The sequence below is a fragment of the Mobula birostris genome, chromosome 27, assembly GCF_030028105.1.
Source record: "Mobula birostris isolate sMobBir1 chromosome 27, sMobBir1.hap1, whole genome shotgun sequence".
NCBI lineage: Eukaryota > Metazoa > Chordata > Chondrichthyes > Myliobatiformes > Myliobatidae > Mobula > Mobula birostris.
The window spans coordinates 37,872,038-37,897,957 of NC_092396.1; the positions used below are offsets into that span (position 1 = coordinate 37,872,038).

Genomic DNA, 25,920 nt, shown 5'->3' on the forward strand with positions numbered 1-25,920 from the left:
AGGCTATGGCCTGCTCCAGCTGCTCCAGGCTTTGTGTCTCTGCTCTGCACTGAACAGTGGCTAATGTGGTGGGTTGTTCCAGGCTTCGTGTCTCAGGACTCACTTTAATTCTAAGTAATATTTGCTTATTTTTATTGTTTGCATGATTTGTTTTTATCTCAGTCTGCACATTGAATACTTGACAGTCTTTTTTTATGAGTTCATTTGGGTTTATTTGCTTTGTGGATGCCTATAAAGATACATATTTCAAGTTTGTATAATTCATGCATACTGAGCTTTGATAATAACTGTCTTTGAACATTCGAATTTTAAACCTGTATTGGTCTGGTGTACGTGAGCCCCTGTCACAATGGTAACATAATTTGTTCAGCCTGACAGGTCTCTGTCTCGATGTTGCAATTTTGTTCATTCTCATTTTCATTCCTGACTGCAACGTGATTGTATCTTTGTCTGCTGTTTCCATTGAAAGAGTGATTTCAACTGCTCTTTCAAATGTGAGTTGTGCTTCAGTTAGGAGCCATTTTTGAATGCCTTCTTATATGAGAAGACATACCCCAGTTATCTTTTGTACAATCAACAAGTCTGTCTTGCTGATGCAGCTGCTGGTTTTATTTATTCATTATTAATATTAGCTCCTGGTACTCACTGTCTATGAGCCTGTGAATTTAATCAGTTTTCTGCCTTTATTTAAAAACTCAACCATCTTTCTCCCCACCCCCACCCCCCCCGAAGAAACAAACATGCTGTGCTTTTTTTTTAAACTCAAACATCTCGCTGTGCTTCAACAGATAGGTAGTCATCTCGGGCCTGTTTTAAAACTTATTTGCCACCACAGACCTTTTGTAAATCCAAAGTGTAAAGCTAATCGAAGGAAAAGCAAGGGAGTCGGGGATAAACTTGTCTGCTCTTAGTTTCACTTTTAGTGAGGTGCTCACTTATATAAGGACATGTATACAGAAGGGTGCCAGAAAAGGGTTAGTAACAGAATGAAGAATCCCACCCACCCTATTCATAGACTGCTTGTTCCACTCCCATCAGGGAGGAGACCATGTAGCATCCATGCCAGGACCAACAGATTCAAAAGGAGTTACTTTCTTTAAGCAGTTAGGCTGATCGACACCTCCACCCCACTAACCCACCACGACTTTATTATTTTCATTCAGTCACCTTATGTACAGCCTTGGATCACTTTATGGACATACATACAATCTATCTATATATATATATATATATAAGCTATCTTATGTAGTTATATTTACTGCGTATTTTTTAGTATTACTGTTGTGTTCTTTATCTTTTGCGGGATTTTTTTGTGCAGCATCAGATCCAGATTAGCAATTGTTGTCTTCTCCTTATACTTGCGTACATGAAATGACATTAAACAATTGCGGCAATCTTGCTCCGATAGACTGACTTGTAATCTGTGATAGATGTAAATAATATGATAAGGTTGTTGTTTCAGGTTTCCTTAAGGGAAGATCTTGCCTGACAAATCTGTTGGAATTCTTTGAAGAAACAACAAACAGGATAGACAAAGGAGAATTGGTGGATGTTGTGTATTTGGATTTTCAGAAGGCCTCTGACATGGTGCTGCACATAAGGCTGCTTAACAAGTTAAGAGCTCATGGTATTACAGGAAGGATATTAGCATGGATAGAGCATTGGCTGATTGGTAGGAGGAAAAGACTAGCAATAAAGGGAGCCTTTTCTGGTTGGCTGCTTATGACTAGTGGTGTTTCACAGAGATCTGTGTTCGGACTGCTTCTTTTTACATTATATGTCAATGATTTGCATGAAGGAATTGATAGCACTGTGGCCAAGTTTGCGGACAATACAAAGATAGGTTGAGGGGCAGGTAGTGTTGAGGAAGCAGAGAGGCTACAGAAAGACATAAATGGGTGAGGAAAATGGGAAAAGAAATGACAGATGGAACACACTGCCAGAAATTGCATGGTCATGCACTTTCCAAGAAGAAATAAAAGTGTAGACTATTTTCTAAATGGAGAGAAAATTCAAAAATCAAAGGGACTTGCAATATCTCTTGTAGGATTACTTAAAGGTTAATTTGCAGGCTGAGTCATCTTTGAGGAAAGCAAATACAATTTCAGCATTCATTTCAGGAGGACTCGAATATAAATACAATGATGCAATCTTGAGGCTTTATAATGCAATGGTGAGGCCTCACTTGAAGTATCTTAGAAAGAACATACTGAGACTAGAGAACATTCAAAGGATGTTCACAAAAATGTTTCCAGACTTCTCATATGAAGAGTATTTGATGGCTCTGGGCCTGCACCACTGGAATTCAGGACAATGAGGGCTGACTTCATTGGAACCTATTGAATACTGAAAGGCCTTGATAGAGTGAATGTAGAGATGTTATTTCCTATGATGTGGGAGTCTAAGACCAGAGAACACAGCTTCAGAGTAGAGGGACATCCCTTTAGAATGGAGATGAGGAGGAATTTCTTCAGCTGGAGAATGGTGCATTGTGGAATTCATTGCCACAGGTGGCTGTGGAGGCCAAGTCATTGGGTATATATAAGGCAAAGATTAATAGATTATTGATTAGTCAAGGTATGAAAGGATACAGTAGAAGGCAGGAGATTGGGACTGAGAAGGAAAATGAATCAGTCATGATGAAGTGGTGGAACAGACTCGATAGGCCAAATGACTTAATTCTGCTCTTATATCTTATGTCCTTATGGTTATGGGCATATCTTATGGCTGAAGAGTGACCAAGGATGGCAAATGGAAATGGTATTCAATATTTAGAAAGGACAAATAAAAAGGGAAGAGGAACTGGAGTCATGTTAACTTAAGAGGCGATAAGTACATAGTATGGAAGGTTATTAGCTCAGAGAACTCTGATGTGGCATCTGTATGTGGTAGCTAAAATGCACAATAGGAAAGAAAACACTCCTGTGGGTTTTATATAGAGTTGGAAATGCAGAGGAAATTAGAGATGCATGTGGTAAGAATACAAAAATAATTATAGGTGACACAATTTACATATAGATTAGGAAAACCAAATTTGCAATAGTGAGAGTTCCTGGAATAAATTCACAACAGCTTTTTGAATCAATATGTCAAGGAACCATTTACAGAACTGGCCATTCTAGATTGGGTATTGTGTAATGAGAAAGAATTATTAAAGAATTTTGTTATTTGGAACCTCTTGGTGATAAGTGACCATAACATGATGGAATTCTGTTATTAAGTTGCAGAGTGAAAGAATTTACTATGCTCTCAAATCTAATTAAGGGGATTGCTAAAAGTGTGAGGCTGCAAAAGATTTGGGAATGGTACTTAACAAGTTGACAGAGAATGAAGGTATCACAGGCATAGTTATGTACCGCCTATTATGCTGCTGGCATTTAGGGCAGCAATGAAGGCCCTCCATCTCTGCATGTCCTTGGCCATCTTCTCTATTGTGCCCCCAGGGTCCTCATTTCTGCCCTGTGTTATGGTGCCAGGTTGCCTTTGGTCTCCCGCGTTTCCTCCACCCTTTATGGGTCCAGTGGAGTGCTGTCTTGATGATGGAGTTGGCCTCTCTTTTCATCATATGCCCAATCCATCTCCAAAATTTCCTCATGATGATTGTGGCTCATGTGTTCTTGGCGGCATTAAAGGAGTAGGGCGTGGTTGGAGATCTATCCTTTCAGGCCAAGAAAGGCTTCCAACCATGCCCTACTCCTTCGGTATCACGGGCATTGCTCATCATTAAGTACTATTAGAAGATGACAATGAACTTCCTTCTTAAACCACTGCATAAAAGACTCAGTCAGATTGTTGTTACCCTGGAATGGAAACAAGGCTGTGGCAGTTTCCTTTCCCAAAGGAGTGAACCAGGAATAGTCTTACAAGAGTCTGGGTAGTTCCATGGTCACTATTTTCTATAAAGTCCAGATTAAGAGAATTGATTTTATTTCTTATTTACCCCTATGGGATTTCAACTCAGCTTCAGTTCATCAGCCCAGGCCTCTGAATTCAGAACATTTTCTGCTTCACTCAGTTTTTAGCACTAAGCATTATTGTTTCTTTTTCAAATATTCCCTATAGACTTTAATTCTTGCTTGTTTAAAAAATAACTCATTTCCCGGAGTCCATTTATTAATCATGAAATGAATTAATCGCAGCAGTGGAGAAAGTTAATATCATCACGAAAATTACATTTGCACAGCAAAGGTTCTGTAGCATGCTGGGCGCCCAACAGAGGCAAAACACTTTAAAAATGTTTTCTTTTAAATTATCTCTGAACTACAACGGGGGAAAATTAATGCCTATATTATGATCTCTGGATTAGCGACATAGCCTTTAAAACGTCACCCTAAATGAGACACAGCAGGAAGACTAGAACTGGTTTATCATTTTAAAAGCTTCGCGATTCACATTTTACCGCCAAAGCGAAAAGTATTAAGAAAAGTCTTTTTTGTTATAAAGGGGTTAAACGCCACTTTCGTACCTTCATCAATCTACAGCAGCAAGCGCTTCGGTTGAGATTTCAGTTTTTGTTTGGAGAGTCATAGTTTTTGTTGTCCCCTTCTTTCCAGCTCTCCCATGCATGTTACTTTTCCCTTGCCCTCTTTGACCCTCCTCATCTCAACCCGCTTTTGTCTTCTTGCCTTCGCTCTCTCTTTCTCATTTTGCTTTTGCCGGCTTACTGTTTCAGTGCCAATCTTTCACCGCACCCTCGTCCTTCCCCTGATCCCCGAGACATGGCGAAGCAGCGCTGGTGAAATTTCAGCACCGTGACAGCAGCGTAAGGCCTCTCCCCATGCAGAGACGAAAGCAGAATCCACGAAGTCCTCCGAAGGAATGGAAATTGCCGTGATTTCCTGAAACTGGTGGAGAAGATGCGGGAAAAACAGTGTCAGGTACGGTTTAGGCTTTATTGTAGAGACGGGAAGGACTGGAAATATCCCAGTCAGTGAAAGGTCATATTTTGTTTCCAAATTGCGTGTTAAATATCTTAAATGTCCTTTGATTGTTTTAAAACTTTTAGTAGCTTTAGTTTAACAATGTTTTTACTCGGATACTCAAATACATCTGAAGTATCGAGCGGCAGGTCTAGTTACCGCGAGGAAGGGTATAGAGGCGGCGTTTACGGAAGGTCGGCTGTTCCAACGCCGTGTCTTTCAAATACCCCGTCCTGTTCCCATTGAATCACGGATACCTTTAATCAGAAGGAATCCAAGTGGATCATCGTCGCAAAATGAGTATAATCCAGATAAACTCAGATTATCTAGAAGTCAGCGCTTCTGACTGTTAAGTGCTCTTCATTTCTGGACATTATTGCTCGTTCGTTCTTACAAGAGTTGTCTTTCTATATTTAATCGTTCCCGTTATTAAACCATTTTCGCTTTCCCTTGTTTCTTCACTATCCTCTGTCCTATCCTCTGTTTTGGCCTTCTCATTCCCCCCTCACCCTGAGTCCGTGTATCCGCAACCCCGCTTCCGGGACACCGATTCGCCAGAACTTGACTTTTCTTTGAAAGTTTGAGTCATTAAAACAACTGGGCCAGTTTGATCAGCTTGGATTCACTTTATTTCTCCAACAAGATGAATACTAATGCATTATTGAAAAAAGAAAGCTACAACAATATTACACAATCATGCTTTTATGTTTTTTTTTGGTGCAAAATAAGGAAATTTTACCCCACAGACGGACAAAATATAAAGCGACATCGTATGTACAGTGCTAAGTCAGTTCCTTTGAGGAGAGTTTGCCGGCGATTGCTGTGTGCGACGTCAACAGGAGGTGAAGGTCTTCCAGAAGAAGTTTTTGCAGCCCTTGCGATCTCGCTGGGGCAAATGACTGAAGCGGGACGTCTCCTCCAGCTTCATCTCGTCCATTTCTTCTGGATTCGGGAAGGTGCTCTCAATTCCCATCTGATTGCTGCTGGAATCAAGCAGCCCCGATAAGAGCTTCAAAATAACCTCTTTCCTCTCTTTGTTCATCTCCTGAGGACAAAGGCGAAATATTAATTTGCAGGGAACAGAAGTCAGCTCTCTGTGCATTATATGATTTTGCCCAGACAAGACGAGGGTGTCCTGAGCAAAGAACCATCTGCTTAAAATATTTCCCCAATCTAATACCTCATCTCAAGAAAGTCTGTGTATGTATATATGATCTCTTGGAGTTGTAAGGTTATATAAGCGTTCAAACAGGCCATTCGGCCCACTGTATCCATGTTGCCCTTTGTACATATCTGCACTAATCACATGTGCTTGCATTTAGATGTATAACCTTGGCCATTCAAAACTTGTCTGGATAACAGTCTCATGTTATCTCAGAATACTTCACAATCTGTGAGAGCATATAAAAGGCATTTGGATAGGTGCATGGATCGGAAACGCTTTGAAGGCTACATGTGCCAAACACAAGCAAGTAGGACTAGCTTAAATGGGAACCTTGGCTGGCATGGAGGAGTTGGGCTGAAGGGCCTGTTTCTGTGCTGTGTTACTCAATAATTCTGAGTGTTTGCATGGGGCAGTTACTGTTGTAGAAATACAAGAACCATTTTGCAATTTGCAAGCTCCCACAACGATAGTTGTCTCCCTTCAGAACTAAACAACAGTTCGGGGAAAACACTATCTTTCTGTGAGAAATAGATGGTATTCTTTATGAGCCATCAGACCAAGTATAATGTCTCATTAAATATAATACCATATAATGCCTTCTTAGCACCACATTACAATGAACCCTTGATTAGACTCTCAGACTTCTAGAATGAAGCCATGGCATTATAATTTGAAGACAAGCTGGTACAAAAATAGTGGATCAAACATAAAAAGAATTACTTTTTAATTCTGATCCCCTTTCTTCTCTTTCCCTATTACTCCCATCTCATTCCTATGTGATAGAACTTATTAGTTCTTCCAACACTGTGAAGCTAACTCATCTGACATCTCGTTATTCTTCGTGGATGAGCACAATCAGTGAGAGGAAGCAGGATATTTTGACCCGGGAATCTGACCTGGACTTGCTTCGAGGAGCATGGAAATGTGATGAATTAGTTCATCCTTTCATGGAATAAAGGCTGAATGTTCCTATCCTATGCTCTAAATTCTTGAATAAATATTAAATAGCTGTTCATTTTTTTGTAAATGGGAGCTTGCACCTAAAGTTTTCATAGGGTATAAAACACATGGTGTGCTTTTTAAACCATAAAGAGATGCAAGTAAAATATTTCGCTGCAGGAGCCGTGATCATGACTACACAGCAAGGATGCAATGAAGGGATTTAGATACAAACAGCAGAAAGGGCTCTGTAATGCTGATCTAAGGACATTATGGGCAAACAGCCACTATCTTCTAAGAAAAGTCATTTACATTGAGACTATACATAGCCTTCTCTTTCCCATGTGTAAATGCATTTTTATAGGATGCATGGTGTGTGGTAGGGATTTCACTCTCTGGTTCCTTTGAGGCTAATGTGCGACACAGTATGTGTGTTGTCATCTGTCGCCCTCTGGTATTTTTTCATTTGACTAATAACTTGACTGGTTCTCCTTGGCTACTTACTTGAGGCACCTATGTTAACAATATTAACTATTCAATGGAATTAACAATTGCAGGTTATTTTTAAATGCCCATAATGTGGAACAGCACATTCCTTCCAAGGAGGTCACTCATAAATGAAATCATACAACTCACTCGGTGTACTACAGTCCAACCCATGTGTGGTTCAGATCCAGACAAATCCAGAAAGATCCCAACTAGAGTTTCTGGGTTTTTTAGACCATGCCGCAATTGAGAGGTGGTCCTTCAAGCTAACAGATGAAGGTATCTCCTTATTGGAAAATGAATATCTGCTGGAAATAGGAAGAGACTAAAAGGAGGGAGATACTGGACCTCTCTGGTTTGCCCTCCCATTCAATAACCTTACCACCAATCCAAGAACAGCAGCAGTAGAAGCAGACAAAGGCCTTTTAGCCCCTTGTGCCTGTAACATCAATGTCACATTTTCCTATTGTTTGATTCCTTAAATAACCGCAGAAAAAGCAAAAAAAAATCTGTAACTTCATACTACATAACGATATAACCATATCCTTAAATGCATCCGTTTTGCAAAGATTTACAATCTCTGGTCTAAGTTTATCTGGTGCTCGAGCACTGCTGGTCATTTGTGGACAGCAGCCCCGGACTCCTAGCACCCTGCGTGCAGATAGGTCCTAACTGTTCTCCTCACAATACAGAAGGAAGCCATTCAGCCCATTGGTTCCATGGTAGCTCCCTGTAGAACAACTCCATTCATTCTGATCTCCCTCATGTTTCCCTTACCCCTGCAGGCATGTCTCTCTGATTTATGCCAAATCAATTATTGTTTGGTTCTTGTTGGTGTTAAACAATACTAAGTGGTTGTTAGCAGCGGGACTACTAACCTACTATCACATCTTTGGAAAATGGAAGAAAGCTGGAGCACCTGGGAAAACACTGCGGTTACAGAGAGAGTGTGCAAACTTCTCACAGATAGGACCTGAGGTCAGGATTGAATCCAGGTTCCAAGGGGTGTGGGGCATTACCACTAACTGGTGTGTCACTCTTGTAGCTTACACAGCCCTCACTCTTGATCCTAAAGTAGTATTATTTATAACAACTACCATTCAGGATAATATTTGGTGAGCTGATGGGAGGCACCCACACCTTGGTGTGAATTACCTTTAAGAAAGGAAAGGAATGAAAAGCAGTGACTTGGAAGGAAGCTGAAGGAACTTGGACATTTACGTTTTACCAATGTGTTTATTACTGCGAAGTGAGGAACAAAGGGGCCAAAGATTTCAAAGCATCCAATTCTCAGTTCAATGGAATATAAGACCAATTACTTATTTTATCCTTTCTGCATCTGGATATATAATGGAAATAGGTAGAAAATAGTCTTTTAAATTCTAAGCACACTCAATCCTTCAAAATTTATGGTCCTTCTTTTCTTCAGTGCTGTAAAATAATTTTCTTGCTGCTTTTGTTGTATTTTCGTGAAATATAAATATATCCTAAAAAATGCAATAGTTCCTACTAGTAAAGGATTTGATTCTCAGCCAGTTAGAGGGTGAGGTGGTTCTTCCAACAAATCCTATGTAACAACTTCACCCCTCACACCTCCCTTCAATATCCTCGAATTTCTCCTTCCTCCACTGTTTCTGTCTCCCAGGGAATCTGAATAAAATGCAGAATTTAGACACTTTATTTACATACAAAGAAGGATCAAATTGTGTTTTTACTTATTGAACAGCTAGTGTCTATCTGAACTGAAAGAAATGTCATAATAGGATCTTTACCTGATACACACCGAAATTATACAGAGGTAATGGCTATCTGGGCAAGCTTGTTTTAAATGGACTGTGCATATGTGTCTATCTTTAATAATTACTATAAAATCAAAGGCTCAAAAGGTTATTTCAGGGATTGCTTCCAATCTGACACTTACTGGGGACTTAAGCAGCAGGTGATGAGTTTGCAGAAGGGTCAGTGGAAATGTTCACACAGGTACAGGTGTGTATTTTGACTATTAAGAGAAGAGAGGGACCTAAACCTGGGGGTTCTGGCAATTATGATCTACCACAGACATGATGACCGAAGGTTCAGCTCAATGTTTCGGGGACTGCAAAGTTTCACAAAAATCAGCCTGATGTGATCTAAGTGCTTTATTTGGCATATCTGGGGGTGAGGATTGCACTGCTAGAGAGGAGAGCAACTGGGATTCACCTCCAGCTTAGATTATGCAGTTACAGTATCTCCTAATTTCTTATGAATGGAATCAGAAACTGTCAGTGGGTCGTATTTAAGATGGATTTAGTAGCTAATATGTCACTAGTATTGCCTCTAAATGAATCCATAACCAGTGTAAAGCATTGCCCTTTCCAAAAACTACGTCCTTTCAACTCAGCAAGTCATGAGATTTCCCACCCTTTTTCAATTGCTTTTAACTACTAGAGTCCCACTTAACTGCTCAGGAGGACCTGCTGGAAATTATATAAGACCAAAGGAGAAATTAAGAATGAAAGCATACAGTAAAATCGAGTCTGTTATTAAAACTCTTACATTCAGACTGCCACAACATCAACTGCTCAAAGTCAGAGGAAAGGAGTATTAGTTACAAGTGGATGAGGTACTTGAACAATGCAGTAATTGATAATCTGGAAATCATTTCCCGCTGCGTGGCATTGCGAATGGAACAATGAAAGGATGTTACTGACATAAATAATACAAGTGAATGAGGCTGATATGACATTAACACTGACTGAAGTGACCCATTACTAACAAGCAGCAACCTTTGTAGAATGTTGTTCCCCAGGGAGCTAAGAACACACTATGTCAAAGTTGTTTCTGATCGTTGCATTGTATTTCTTTTTATTTATTCTTCACCTGTCCTCCTTGTAAATGTCACTTAACTCACCTATTTACCACGAAGCTTTGTATCTTTCAAGTTGCAACCCCCATCCCCCTTCCCTATATGCAAAACAAGCAAGAAAGGTTCTTTTCAAGAACTTTAACCTTCTCATTTTGTATCTGTCTTCTGATTCTTGTTCACTGTTTTTCACTTACTTACCATTCTCTGACTGATTTTCTTTAGCCACTCTGGACTGATGAATATTTCTTGCACTCACACCCTCTGCTTTCCCTCTCTTTGTCCTTACCCCGCTCTTTGTCTTTGTCTCCCCATCACCTCTCTCTTTGTCTCTTCTCTCTTTCTGCCTTTCTCTCTTTCTTGCTGCTTCTCTCTCCCTCTCCCTCCTTCCCTCTCTCTCTGTTTGTCTGTCTCTGTCTCTGTCTTTTTCTCTGTATTTGTTCCCTCTCTTTCTCTCAGGATCACTTACTTTTTCACCTTTTTTTCAATATCGGCCCCCCTTTCTGCTTCTTCCATTTTCGTTATTGTTCCCTTTTGATCAGCTGTTTCTGTTCACTCTCTTTCTTTGAACAAATCAGTCTCTCACTGATTTCAACTTTCGTCTAGCTGCCTGTAAATCTCCCTTGTTCACTTGAGCCCACAATCTCTAATTAACAGAGTATATAACTCTCAATTTGCGTGACTCTCCAGCTTCAAACTTTCTTGGTATACATTTTCCTCTTAACTTAAAGTAATATAATATCACAAAAGCTGTGATAGCGTCAGCCACTCCATTTATTTCTTTTTCCTTTTGTCTGCTCTCCCTTCTCATTTATTTCATTTCTTTCTCCACATCTCCCCGTTCTAAAAGCTGCCTGTGTCGTTCTTTAACCTCCTTTTCACATAGACTGGCTCTCGCTCCTCATTTCCCTGTTTCTTCACCAATGTTAATTCTTTTTCAGTAACACTCCTCAAGTGGCTTTTAAGGTCTCACTCACCTGACTTGACCGGAGACCCAGCCTGTCTTCCAGAGGTGCTGCTGCCTTTATACTTGACAGCATGAGCAGAACGGACAGGAGGCTTGCCATCCCCAGAAGCTGCATGCTGACTCTTGGAAGTCGATCTTGGTCGAGATCTTCTCAATGTTCCTCGACCTGGGAGTCTCTGTTAGGCTTTGCTGATCTCCAACCCTTTTATAACCCAGCACACCCCCAGCCAATGACGCACAGATCAAAGCGTCATTAAACATCAGAACCCATCAAAGCCAACAATTACACTCCATCTGAGGTTAACCATTCACTGACAATGCTCAACTACTTTTATTGAGTAGAGGAACCTAGTAGTATAGAATCTCTGCAGTTTTCTGCCTCTGTCTAAGACGTTTTAAATTTTGAATGAAATCTAATCTATTTTTTTTTGTTTTCAGACACCTATCAAGTCTCCAACCCACAAACAATTTCAGTCTATTAAAGGAAGACTTAATGATAAAAATTCCATTGTGAAAATTTCCTTTGTGCTGTTGGAGACATGCACACTATAAATGGAAATGGTTTTCATCACTTCTAAATATGTAATTAAATTTAAAATATGATTTCCTGATGTTGCTTCTGGAACACACTACAGCAGTGAAATAATAAATGCTGTGCTAAGTCTCCAATTATATTTTATACCCAACAGTAAAATTTAGAGTGAATTGAATAATTGTTCTTCAGTATTCATTTTCCCTTTTTGCTTAATTCTTTCTGCATTTTGCCTGCACTGAGTATAGATTCTCCTTATAACCTGAAGATTATAGTCTTCCTCAAGTGCCAGTCATCATATGCAAGCATAGACAATGGGCGCTGATAGACAATTTGACTATGCCAGCATCACATTTACTCCACTTGCTCACTGAAGGCATACAGGGAATCACAGTCTTAAAGCACAGATATTGAACCCATGGACACTACCTCACCACTTTTTTATTACTTTCCTATTTTTTGCATGACTTATTTAATTTAACTACTTAATATATATACTTACTGTAATTCACAAGTTTCTTTTCCTCTGTGTTATCATGTATTGCATTTCAGTACTGCTGCAATGTCAACAAATTTCACGACATATGCCGGTGATATTAAACCTGATTCTGTTTCTGATTCAGACACAGGCTATTTGGCTCACCCTATAACTCAGTGTTCCTACTTACACTCATCCTATTTAAATGTGTTATTTCTATAGCTTTCTATGCTTTGGAAGCTCAGGTATTTATCTAGATGCTTCTCAAATGTTTCACGGTCTTAGATACCCTAAAGAGGTAGAGCATAATACAGCATGGCACAGAAACAGGCCCTTCAGCCCACAAGGTTGCTTCAAACTAACTAAACTAGTAATTAAATAACTAACGAAACCAGTCCCTCTGCCTTCAAAGTCTCTACATGCCTCCATTTATAAACCTATTAAACTCTGTTGAGGCTACATCCAGAGTAAAATGCATTCACTTTGGGTCACTCCATTACAGCAAGGAAATTAAAGCTTTAGAGGGGATGTTACCAGGATGCTGCCTGCATTAGAGGGTATGCACTATGAGGAGAGGTTGGACAAACTTGGGATGTTTTTCTCAGAAGTGGCAGAGGCTAAGGAGAGACCCGATAGAGGTTTAAAACAAGAGGAGAAACAAGGATAGAGAGCTCAAACACAAGGAAATCTGCAGATGCTGGAATTTCAAGCAAAACACATAAAAGTTGCTGGTGAACGCAGCAGGCCAGGCAGCATCTCTAGGAAGAGGTACAGTCGACGTTTCGGGCCAAGACTCTTCGTCTGGACTAACTGAAAGAAGAGCTAGTAAGAGATTTGAAAGTGGGAGCGGGAGGGGGTGATCTGAAATGATAGGAGAAGACAGGAGGGGGAAGGATGGAGTCAAGAGTTGGAAAGTTGATTGGCAAAAGGGATATGAGAGGATCATGGGACAGGAGACCTAGGGAGAAATAAAGGGGGAGGGGGGAAGCCCAGAGGATGGGCAAGGAGTATAGTGAGAGGGACAGAGTGAGAAAAAGGAGAGGGAGAAAAAAAGGAATATAATAAATAAATAAATAAATAAATAACAGATGGGGTACAAGGGGGAGGTGGGGCATTAACGGAAGTTAGAGAAGTCAATGTTCATACCATCAGGAGGCTACCCAGATGGAATATAAGGTGTTGTTCCTCCAACATGAGTGTGGCTTCATCTTTTTGGAACATTTTAGATCTCCTCCTCCCCCTCCCCCTCCCACTTTCAAATCTCTTACTAGCTCTTCTTTCAGTTAGTCCTGACGAAGAGTCACGGCTCGAAACGTCGACTGTACCTCTTCCTAGAGATGCTGGCTGGCCTGCTGCGTTCACCAGCGACTTTTAAGGATAGAGAGCTGGAATCTTTCTCCCTAGGTTGGAGTATCTAAAACTAGAGGGCATACAATTGAAGGTGAGAGGGAGTAAGTTCAAAGGATGCGCATGGCCAAGCCTTTTTCTGCAAAGAGCGGTGGGTATCTGGAATCTGCTGACTAGGGTAGTGGAGGAGGTAAATATGATACATGTGTTAAAGAAACTCTCAGCTATTTACATTTATATTACCTGTAATCTACATTTTGATGGTGCATTTTCGAGCCGATTGAGTGATCTGGAACTTTTCTGTCTCCGAGGGAGTTTGTTGAGATTTCAAGTGGAGAGGGTGGCCTGGAGCCCAAAAGGCCTGGAGATGAGGCACGAGCCCATGATCAACTCCATTTTTCACCAATCCACTGATTAAAGCATCGAGGAAGACTGAAATCAATGAGGATGAGAGTGGAAGGTGAGTGGGTGTTCAGTGTCGTCTGCCTGCATTGACCAATCTCTCTCACTCCCTCTCACTTGCTGCTCCCGGAGAGTGGTGCTGGAGTCTTGGGTCATGGACAAGGTTTGGTTGATGCGGCTTGTGGATTGGACTCTGAGGTTCATGCTAAAACATGTTTCTGCTTTCTGGTTACTCCTTTTTGGTTGCTACTTTGTGCAATTTTGATCAGGGCAGAATAGCTCTGTGGCCTGAAGTCAATGAACGACAGCACTAAATGGAACTGAACTAAACTAAACCATTTCGATGTGTTTTTCACTCATTTCTTGGCACACTGTATGTTTAATGTTTTCCTTGAACAGGTTCCATGGTGTTTCATTGTTTCATGCCTTTCTGTGGGAGATGAATCTCAGAGTTGTATACTGCAGACACACTGGACAACAAAGGTTTTGCTTACTGAATACCTTTAGGTGTATCTGATGAATTTTGGGCTACTGATTATGAAAATCACCATGAAATTTCCCTATCATGCACCGTTTAAAAAATGAACTCATGTTTATTATTTCAATTCATAATTCAAGTCAATTAAAATGTTGCCTATAATGTAAGCTATAAAGTTTCCTAGCTTGTCCAGGCGTGCTTGGGCATGCTTAGGCGGCGCGACTGCTGCATGGCAGGACAGGTTTTAATAATAATTATTGGGTTCAGGACACTAAGGATGGAATTTGCTATCACCAGGCACAAGAATTTCTATGAAGGATTTTGATATTTGAGACAGATGCTTCCCAGAATAACTGATGCCAAGATTAACTAAAGCATTTTTGTTGGTCCACAAATCAAAGAGGTCATCAATGACAGGCAATTTGAAGAATTTCTTGTGGGACCAGAGAAAATCACATGAAAGGCATTCAAGGAAGTTGTTGAAATTTTTCTCGGCATCTACAGAGCACCAAACTACAAGCAGCTGATTGAAAGCATGCTTCAAATATATAAAATCATAAAATGATTCACTAAAGATTCATTTTCTGCATTCCGATTTAGCCTTCTTCCCTGCAAATCTTGGTGCTGTTAGTGATGAGCAGGTGAAAGGTTTCACCAGGACATTGCGGTCATGGAGAAAAGATACCAGGGCAACTGGAATCCATCAATGCTGGCGAATTTTTGTTAGACACTTAAGCAAGAAGCCTCAGACACTGAGTACAAATGAAAATCATTAACAAAATACTTTTAACTTAGTTGAACTATTGCAAAGCATCAGCCCCATTATGCAATTAAACACATTTCATTCAATAAAAGTTCATTTGTTGTTTCTCCAAATTCCTACGTGATACAAGTAGTCTGAAATTATATTCGTGTTCATCTTTAAGCAGTCTATCATAAACAAAAGAAAATTCTGAGGAAGCAACACTTTTGAAAAACTTTGTTGTCCAGTGTAATAAATGAAATTTGAATCTTTGACTCATTAAAGATAGGTACATGAATGTATAGAGAATTGACAGATTTCGAGTTTAGGTAGGTGCTTAATTATGTTTAATTAGCTCAGCATAACCTTGTGGGCCAAAGGGCCTGTTTCTGAGCTGTGATGTTCCATGTTCTTTGTTTTATGTTCTACCTCTTCAGGCAGAGTATTCGAGATTCCAAAAAAAAAAATCCCCTCAGATCCCCTCTAAACATTCTACTTGCAAGCTTTAGACCTTTACCCGCAGCCTTACTGTCTTAGACAACTTGTCCATTTCTCCTCTCCCTTGTTTAGGATTATGAAAAACAACTCTGGCTCAAATTATCATATGGAGATCAAACCTAAAGTGCGGCCAGGTTTTATAATCCAGTGTAGCATCAATTATGTCAGAACTCTGACATGCAAAGCACTACGGAGGTTGCTAACCTTTTTCTAAACAATGCTGGAAATAATCTGCAGATTAGGCATCATCCGTGAGGAGAGAAACAGAGTGAACTCAACAGTTGAAGAGTGGAAATGAAAGATGAAAGAAAACGAGAGAAAAATAAATAATTCTGTAATTCTGAGATACAAAACATCACAGGAACTGGAAATATGTCTTATACTACAATGGTGGTAATCTCAGCATGCCAGGCAGGATATGTCGAGGGAGATAACAGAACATCTTTCACTGAGAGAAATAGGTGTGTAAGAGGTTGAGGTAAAGGGGTTTGTGAGTGAGTGTAAGCGAGGGGAGTAGGAAGAGATAGAGGTGGGATAACAGATGTTTGGAAATGAGTGGGAGCTTGGTGACAGAAAATGTCTGATACAAATTCTGTCTCCATGTCACAACTTTGTTGGGTTCATTATTGAGTCTTTGTGAGGTGTGTGTGCATGTGTGTGTGTGTATGTGTGTGCGTGCGCACGTGTGTGTGCGTGTGTGCACGTGTGTGTGCAAGACAAGAGAGAGTACAAAAGGGAAGGACTGAGAGAAAAAGGGGAAATAGATGGGAGAGAGAGAGAAAAAAAGAGGGAGAACAGGTAGAAAGAAGATGAGGAGAGTGAATGTAGAAGTGGTTCAGGAATAGTGGTGAGAGAGTGAGGAAGTGATCACAGAGAGTGAATGAAGATCAGAAGGCATTCAGTTTCATATTCAGATTTATTTATCACAAGTACAAGTCACAAGAAACAGCCGGCTGGTGGCATAGCAGCATCAGCGCCGCACTTCAGAGCGAAGGCTCCCGAGTTCAAATCCAGCAGGCTCCCTTGCATGCTTTCCATCCGTGCTGGGTTGAGCGTCAAGATAGCAACTCAGCCCCGTAAAAATAAGAAAGCCTGCTAGAAAAAACGCCGTCATGACGGCGTCCCGATGACTCCACTCAGAGTTAAGGGCTTTCTTCTTCTTCTACATCGAAACACACTGATTTAAGATGGCACTGGTGAGATACAGTGACGTCTTACTGGCAGCAAACAAATCTACTAACTACTCTATTACACATTTTCTGCAATCAACAGCCTGTAATTTCCCATTCAGAGTTGCGCTTTTGAACCACCTGTCTGACCTGGCAACTTTACGGTGGGATGGAGTGCTGAAGGTGCAGTAAGGTTGTGGCTTCAACTAACTAACGGGGCCCTGGATCAGCTGCACAATGAACTTTAGTTCTGGGTGTTACTTGTTTACATTGTATTGTTTGTACAATCTACTCTTTTTGCACATCGGGTGTTCTTGTTAATGGATTCTATGGGTTACTTTACTTTGAGGCTGTCTATAGGAGACAACTCTCAAGGTTACATATGGTATACATACTTTCATAATAAATACACTTTGAACTTTGACACATATGGTGAATGCGTTATTTGTATTAACAACCAGCACACCTAAAGATGTATTGGGTGCAGCCTGCAAGAGTTGTCACATATTCTGTCATCAACATAACATGCTCACAATGTTCAGCAGAGCAACACAAGGACTCATAGACGTTAGTGTGCAGTACCTGGCCTGGACTTGCAGACTCGCAGATATTGGGCCCTTGATCTCCAGACTAACTGAGCCAGGGGAATCAAACAATCATGCTTCTACCTTTGGACTCCTGATCTCTGGGCTCAGACCGACTTGCAAGAAGAAATAGAAATGGAAAAGAGGGGGGGAACAGATTTGGTGGGAGGGAGAGGGAAGAGGGGGGACATAAAGGGATGGAAGAAAAGATTAATTGGTTTAGATGAAACAGCATGATAGAGTGAGTCAAAGGGTAGGAGGGTGAATGTGGAAAAGGAGGGGAGAAAATCAGTGGAAGATGGAGGGAAAGAATAGAAGAGAGAGTGGGAAGAATTGGGGTCTTGGTAGGAGACAAGGGAGAGAGAGAGAGAGAGAAAAAGAGAGGATGGTGTAAACATGGTGCCAACAGTGACAGTGAATTGAGTGAGGTGGTGGGTTGGTTGCTTGGATTATGCTGGAGCATATCAAACACAGTAATGAATGGAGCAAATCATCACTTTCTCTGCAGCTATCAGTTAATCAATTGGTTAAAGTTCTGCATGAATCCCTTTGTATTTTTTATGCTATGATATTGTTTAATGGTTATGATTCAAGATCTCTTTTGTGATTTGTAAGCAATTTCGCAGCTATGGCGTATAAAATGTGCTTGGTAATAACTCTTATTTCTACAGATTTTAACAGAAGATTTATGAGAAAGTTGAATTTGTTTAACTTTTTGTTATGCCAGGTCTTAAAAAATATAGAAATAATAATGCACAAAAAAATCAAATTTTAATTGTCAAGGCAACAAGCTTAATTGAATCAGCACTACAATACTGTTGCAGACATAATATGAACAAGCAGATAATCTGAGCTGAGCAACTGATTACAAGGAAGTGATTTGGATTTGAAATACTGTTTAGTTGCAATTAGTCACTTGCTGGAGAGCAGGAAGTGTAACATAAACAACTGCAGCTGGTCCTCTGTGTCAGGAACACCCAACAAACTGCAGAGAGCAGATGATTTCTTTCCAACAAGCACCACCTGTCAGCTGTCCATTTCCCTTCACAGATGCTGCCCGACCTGCGAGATCCTCCGGTATCTTGTTTGTTGCTTCAGATTCCTGCATCTGCACCTCATATTCTGCCTTGTTAGTCTGCAGCCTGACTGTATGAACAGTAAATTCTCTATTTCCTGGTACACGGCTACCCCTCTGTTCCTTTCTTTCTCCTCAAGTACAAGGTTCCTCCTGCGCACACCCAGCCACCAACATCCCTGCAAATTATCTCCTATTCTGTCCCCTTCTCCATTATTCCATTTGCTCATTACCCGCACAGTCCTCCCAGTGAGACCCACCCCCCCCCACTGTTCCCATATGCTCTCCTTACCTCAGTCTTTGTTTCCGCATTCCACCTTCCTTCCTAGCCAGTTCTATTATCTGCAGCTTTTGTTCCATTCTTCCTGAAAGCCTGCTCGTTGTGCTTTTATATCTACAGCTCCAGTCTCTGCACAGCTCGTGATTGCAACCTGGTCACAGCATGGTCAAACTTAAACAGACTCCCAACAGCAACATGCCTTTTGTTTTATAGAACATTGTTCCACCTTTTCATATTTACCTGCAATTCACTGTAAAAACAGCAGCAGATGTATTGAAGGAAAAGGGACTCATTTAGTGACACTATTTTGTATTTAGAATATGCCACATCCCCTCCCCCCGACATAATCAGACTCTCAAGCGGACCTCTCATACAGGGAGAACTCTTGATCTCCCAATCAACCTCTCCATGACCTTACACTTGTCTACCTTCATTACATTTACTCTCTACAGGCACCATTATATTCTGTATTCTACTTTCCTTTTACTACCTTGATGTAATTATAAGTGGCAAGATCTGTCTGAGAGGCATTCAAAATGAAAGTCTTTCACAGCTGAGCTTCCCGGTGCATGTGACTACAATAAACTAATCCAATACCCCTTGCATCCCACATTCTCCACTCTTTATAGACCCTCTGAATGGAAGGGGTTAGCATTCAGTTCAATTCAATTCAAGTTTAATTGTTATTCAACCACAGCTAAACAAGACCAAGGACAATGTGCAAAACACAGTACCAACCATCACGCACAGCTCAAAGCACACTTTGCACGTACAAGGTAATAAAAGAGTCTAAACTTGAGTCGTTCAACACTGTAGAAATCCGCAGACAACCACAATAGATCTTGCTTTCTATACAGCGAACACTGGGGGTCAGCACCGATTCCAACCTGGAAGCTGCACCACGCCATCCCCCCAGTGCAGTGCACCAGCCCCGTTGCCTCTCTCCTGGCAGCTGTAAACAGGCAACACTGCGGCTTCAGGCCTAGTCCTAGCACATACAAGATAGCAGGCACAGAAGAGCTGTCAGTAAAATACAACCACGCTATATACAGTGTCTATAAAAAGTACTTACTCCCCTTGGAAGTTTTCATGTTTTATTGTTCACAACATTGAATCACAGTGGAGTTAATGTGGATTTTTTTTTGACACTGATTGACAGAAAAAGGCACTTCTGTGTCAAAGTAAAAACAGATCACAACAAAATGATCTAAATTAATCACAAATATAAAATACAAAATAATTGATTTCATAAGTATTCACCCCCTTCAAGTCAGTATTTAGAAGAGACACCTTTGGCAGTAATTACAACATTGAGTCTGTGTGGATAGTTCTCTATCAGCTTTGCACATCTGGACCCTACAAATTTTTCCCCATACTTCTTTACAATACTGCTCAAGCTCTGTCAGATTGTATGAGGATCATCAGTGAACAGCCCTTTTCAAGATCAGCCTAAATTGGATTGAGGTCTGGACTCTGACTTGGCAACTCCAGGACATTAATTTTGTTGTCTTAAGCCATTCCTATACAGCTTTGGCTTTATGCTCAGGATCATTGTCTTGCTGAAAAAACAAATCTTCTCCCAAGTCGCAGTTCTCTTGCAAACTGTATCAGGTTTTTCTTCAGGATTACCCCGTATTTTGCGGCATTCATTTTACCCTCTACCCTCACAAGCTTTCTGGGGCCTGCTGCAGTGAAGCATCCCCACAGCATGATGCAGCCACCACCAGGTTTAACAGTAGGGATGGTGTGTTTTTGATGATGTGCGGTTTTTGGCTTACACAAGACATAGCATTTAGTCTGATGGCCAAAAAAACTCAGTTTTGGTTTCATCAGACCATAGGACCTTCTCCCAGCTGACTTCAGAGTCTCCCACGTGCCTTCTGGCAAGCTCTAGCTGAGATTTCATGTGAGTTTCTTTTTTCAACCGTTCTCTTTGCCACTCTTCCATAAATCTGCAACTGGTGAAGCACCCAGGCAACAGTTTTTGTATGCACAGTCTCTCCCATCTCAGTCACTGAAGCACGTATCTCCTCAAGGGTTCTCATAGGTCTCTTGGTGGCCTCCCTCCCTAGTCCCCTCCTTGTACACTCACTCAGTTTTTGAGGACGGTCTGTTCTAGGCAGATTTACAGCTGTGCCGTATTCTTTCCATTTCTTGATGATTGACTAAACAGTATTCCAAGGGATATTCAGTGACTTGGAAATTTTCTTGTAGTCATCTCCTGACTTGCGATTTCCAATAACGTTTTTGCGGAGTAGTTTGGAGTGTTCTTAGGACTTCATGGTGTAGTTTTTGCCAGGAAACTGACTCCCCAGCAGTTGGATCTTCCAGATACAGGTGTATTTTCACTACAATCAACTGAAACACTTTGACTGCACATGGTGATCTCCATTTAACTAATTATGTGACTTTGAAAACCAATTGGCTGCATTAATGATGATTTGGTGTGTCATATTAAAGGGGGTGAATACTTATGCAATCAGTTATTTTGTACTCTATATTTGTAATTAATTTAGATCACTTTGGAGAGATCTGTTTTCACTTTGTCACAGAAGCGTCTTTTACTGTTGATCAGTGTCTCTACTTAAGATTTGTCTCAATAATTTGAGTAAAGAGAGCAAAATGTTGAAAGGAGCTAAATGTCACAAAAGGCATTTGGACAGGTACATAGGTAGGAAATGTTTATAGGAATATTATTGGATCTATTTAGATAGGGATCTTTTTCAGCATGGTTGGGTCTCAAGGCCTATTCCCAAGCTGCATGGTTCTATCACTATAACTCACGCCAACCTGACAAAAATAATATATTAGAAATGTCTGAACAGGTGAGGAAAAGATCATGAAAGTGTGACATTTAAAAGCTCTGTAACCTTTAACTAGCCTTTTACAAGATGAAAACACATCCCGAAAAGCAGACTTTTTGAGAATTGATTGCAGCCACTTTCTGCAGGTCTACAGCTCTAAGCAAACAGCAGTTTAAATGCAGTCGTACTCCCTTAAGGGGTCCAGGAAATGGAGATGCTGCACTGGATTTTGTTTTGACATTTTGTATGACGTACTCCAAACTGGAAGAAGTTGTATTTTGAGCGAGCATCCACATCTGTTTTCTCTGCAGTGAAATAATGCAGCCACCGTCATTCAGTGTGATTCAAACTCTACCCTTGCTTCAGGGCAGGATGAGAATGAGTTATCCACATCAGGCGGTCCAACGCTTGTTCCCTGATGAGTGATGGGCCAACATCTTTCCAGCAGGGAGTGCAGACGGGACAATTCCACTCCATAAACCGGCACAGGGAGGGAAATGAACGGCAGGGCTCCCCAACCCTTCTTTGCTTTCCAGCATCCTCATATTGTTGAGATGTTTGGGATGGATGAACATCTGATAATCCACAGTTGAACAGATTGTCAACAATACCTAGGTGCCTACCTGGGCAAAGGTTAAGGAGTGTGGTGATGACCTTCAAAGGCTGATTCTATCACTCAGCCAACAAAAGCTCACTATTGCCCTTTTGCTTCCTCTACCCCCAAGTGCACCATCTGAGTACCACTCTTCCCACAGTACACTTCAAAAGCTTTCAGTTAGCACTAAAATGCCCTGAGGTCATAACACGAGAAAAGGCCTGTATCAGCTTGCCAGGTTTTAAAATTTGTCGGCAAACTTGGATAACCATGGACGAGAATCTGCAGATGCTGGAATCTGAAGCAAAAATCAAATTACAAGAGGAACCCTATGGGCCAGGTAACATCTGTGGAAATGAACAACTGATCTTCTGAACAATTGATGTCATGGACAGAGTGGATGCGGCAAAATTGTTTCCCATGATGGGGGAGTCTAGTACGAGAGGGCATGACTTAAGGATTGAAGGGCGCCCATTCAGAACAGAGATGCGAAGAAATTTTTTTCGCCAGAGGATGGTGAATCTATGGAATTTGTTGCCACAGGCGGCAGTGGAGGCCAAGTCATTGGATGTATTTAAGGCAGAGATTGATGGGTATCTGAGTAGCCAGGGCATCAAAGGTTACAGTGAGAAGGCAGGGTGAGTGGGACTAAATGGGAGAATGGATCAGCTCATGGTAAAATGGTGGATCAGGCTCGATGGGCCGAATGGCCGATTTCTGATCCTTTGTCTTATGGTCTTATGGTTAAGACCTTTCATAAAGTCTAACTGTTGAGTGCACTGAGAGCAGGTCAACAAAAATATGTTTAGAAGGTTAGTAGCTCCTTACTGTGTGGCTTGGTTGTGCATGAGTCATTAATCTGGGGAGACAAAGGAGACAAACCAGTTAGAGTGGAGCAGATGATGGTGGAGGGTGACACTGTTAAAGTTTAGTTCCATGTGGCAAAGCATTATTCCCCTCTCCTTGGAGTTCTGTCCTTTTATGATTGGAACTTGTGCCAGTTCCGCATGTAATGTGCAGGGAATGGTGCCATTGATCAGCTATCTGACCTGTAACCCAGCTTTGTGCAATCCTGAAGATTCAACTTCCCAGTGATGCAGGGGACAATGTTGCTGCCACACATTCCAGTAACCCAGGATCAATCATGATCCCTATTCCTGTTTGTATGTGCAGTCTGCATAATTTGTCTGTGACCACACGGATTTCCCCTTGGTGCTCCATACTCCAAAGATCCAAATTGTCCCTGTGTAAGTGGTAGTAGGAGAATAAGATCTGTCAAGTATGTTGGAGAGAACGGTTAACAAAGAAATAAGCAGGGAATGGGTTGATGGAATTGTTCTGAGAGTTGACATATATTCAAGTCAAGTTTGTTGTCTTTTAACTGTATACACGTATACCATCAAATAAGACAATGTTTCTCCAGACGAGGGTGCACATAACACACAGACTACACATACAAAACTACACACACATACAATAACTTAGGAAAGTAAGAATTAACTCTACAAGAAATTATGCATAGATAAACAAGTAAAGTGCATAAATTAAATATTGTAGGGTACAGTACAAATTAACTGGTGACATTGCGAATGTACTGCAGGGAGTTCAGAAGCCTAACGGCCTGAGGGAAAAATACTGTTTCCCATCCTGACCATTCTTGTCTTTATGCATCGCAGAATGGTAGAATGTCAAAGAGGACGCTGGGTGAATGGGTGGGATCCTTGATAATACTAAGGGCCCTGCATATGTAGTGCTCCTGATAAATGTCCCCAGTGGATGGGAGGGAGACCCCTATGATCCACTCAGCCATTATTTCAGTTCTTTGCAGGGAATTACAGTCCAATGCTCTGTTGCTCCCAGACCAGATGGAGATGCAACTTGCCAGGATGCTCTCACTGGTGCGCCTGTAAAACTCAGTTAAGATGGAGGGTTGTGGGGTAGCTTTGCTTGCCTCAATCTGCTCAGGAAGTGGGGGCACTGCCATCTTATTCAGGGAGGTAATATTGAGGGACCAAGAAAGGTAATCCGTGATGAAAACTCCCAGGAACTTAGTGCACCTAACTCTCTCTACAGAGGAGCCATGTTTGCGCAGATGGGGTAGTTCATTTGCACCTTCCTAAAGTTCACAATCATTTCCTTGGTCTTGTCTATCTTCAGACTTAGGTTGTTGCTCTCACACCAGTCCGCCAGACACTCCACTTCCTCTCTGTACTCTGATTCAGCATCACTGTTGATGAGGCCAACCACTGTTGTGTCATCCGTAAACTTGATGACACAGTTTGAGCTGAATCCTGCAGCGCAGTCATTGTCAGCAGGGTGAACAGCAGAAAAAATCGGCACAGAGGAAGGGAGGGAAAAAAAAATCATGCAAACAATAGAAGTAAGCAACAACAACAGCATTCCAAAACAAATTGAGTCCTTAGACCCACATCCCCGGAGCAGCCCAGAGTAGGCCCAAAGCCTCAGTGTTCAGTTCACCACATTAGTGGGGCAAATCGCCACAAAGTTCGCAGGCACGAAGCACAGCAGTTGGGGGTAGCCTCACAGCCTCAGTGTCCTGGAGAGAGGAGCCCCCAGTCCATGTGGGCTGGAGCTTACATTGTCCGAACAGTGGATCGCAGCTTGCATTAGGACCTGGGCCCTGCCACGGTGATCCGGTCCATGCCTAGAGTTTGCTGCCGAAGAAGCCATTCTCAACCCCTCCAAATCGGCTCATTGCTCAGAGCAATCCCAACTCACATGACACTTGACACTCTGCCTTTCCAGTCTATCTAGGCCGGCATTTAAATTGTCTAAACAGCGGATTGTACTTTGCAGTAGGACCCGGGCCTCGCTGCAGCGAATCACTGTAGGCCTAGAACATGTTGCCCAGCAATTCACTTCGGACCTGGACTTCGCTGCTGAAGAAGCCATCCCTGATCTCTCCAAATCGGCTCAGCACTTAGAGCAATCCACCCCTGCACGCGGGCCAGCTGGACACGCATCGGAACTTCTCTGCCCTGTCTTCCCCCCTCTGAATTATTCACTGCAACCGGTGCAGTTCCAGCTCCAAGTGCATCGATTTTGCAGTGCACCAGCAGGGCACATCACACAAATTCACTTTTTTCCTTCGCCAGCCTCTCCAATGTTTGCAGTGATAGTTTGAGTGCAATTAAGAAGAAAGTACAGCAGTGTCTCTATTTCTTTTGGAGTTTGTGAACATTCAACATGGCATCCAAAACTTTGACAAACTTCTGTAGAAGTGTGGTGGAGAGTATGTTGCTTGACTGCATCATAGCCTGCACAAACACCCTTGAATGGAAAATCCTTCAAAAAGTAATGGATACGGCCCAGCCCATCACAGGTAAAGCTTTCCCCAAAACTGAGTACATCTACACAGAGTTTTGTTGCAGGAAAACAGCATCTATCATCAGAAATCCACACCAGCCAGGCCATGGTCTCTTTTCATTGCTACAGTTGGGAGAGGTAGAGGAGCCTCAGGACTCACACTATCAGTTTCAGGAATAGTTCTTAACCCTCAACCATCAGGATCTTGAACCAGAGGGGATAACTTCACTCAACTTGTATAGTCATGCACTTTGGTAGAAGAAATAAAAGGGCAGATTATTTTCTAAATGG

The 25,920-nt window shown here is 41.5% G+C and overlaps 1 protein-coding gene across 1 annotated transcript; it reads right to left on the reverse strand.

Moving 5' to 3' along the window:
- Positions 1 to 5,534: 5,534 nt before the first annotated feature.
- Positions 5,535 to 11,484, reverse strand: sst7 (somatostatin family member 7). Its single transcript, XM_072245032.1, has 2 exons — positions 11,329 to 11,484; positions 5,535 to 5,964 (listed from the first exon to the last, which is right to left on the reverse strand). Exons 1-2 carry the CDS (start codon positions 11,431 to 11,433, stop codon positions 5,752 to 5,754), a joined length of 318 nt encoding a protein of 105 aa, XP_072101133.1. The 5' UTR covers positions 11,434 to 11,484; the 3' UTR covers positions 5,535 to 5,751.
- Positions 11,485 to 25,920: the final 14,436 nt, after the last annotated feature.

Coding starts and splice junctions, on each gene's coding strand:
- sst7 (XM_072245032.1), bottom strand. CDS start 11,433: ATGCAGCTTCTGGGGATGGCAAGCCTCCTGTCCGTTCTGCTCATGCTG. Junction 5,965..11,328: donor TGGGTCTCCGGTCAAGTCAG/GTGAGTGAGACC, acceptor CTTTGTCCTCAG/GAGATGAACAAAGAGAGGAA.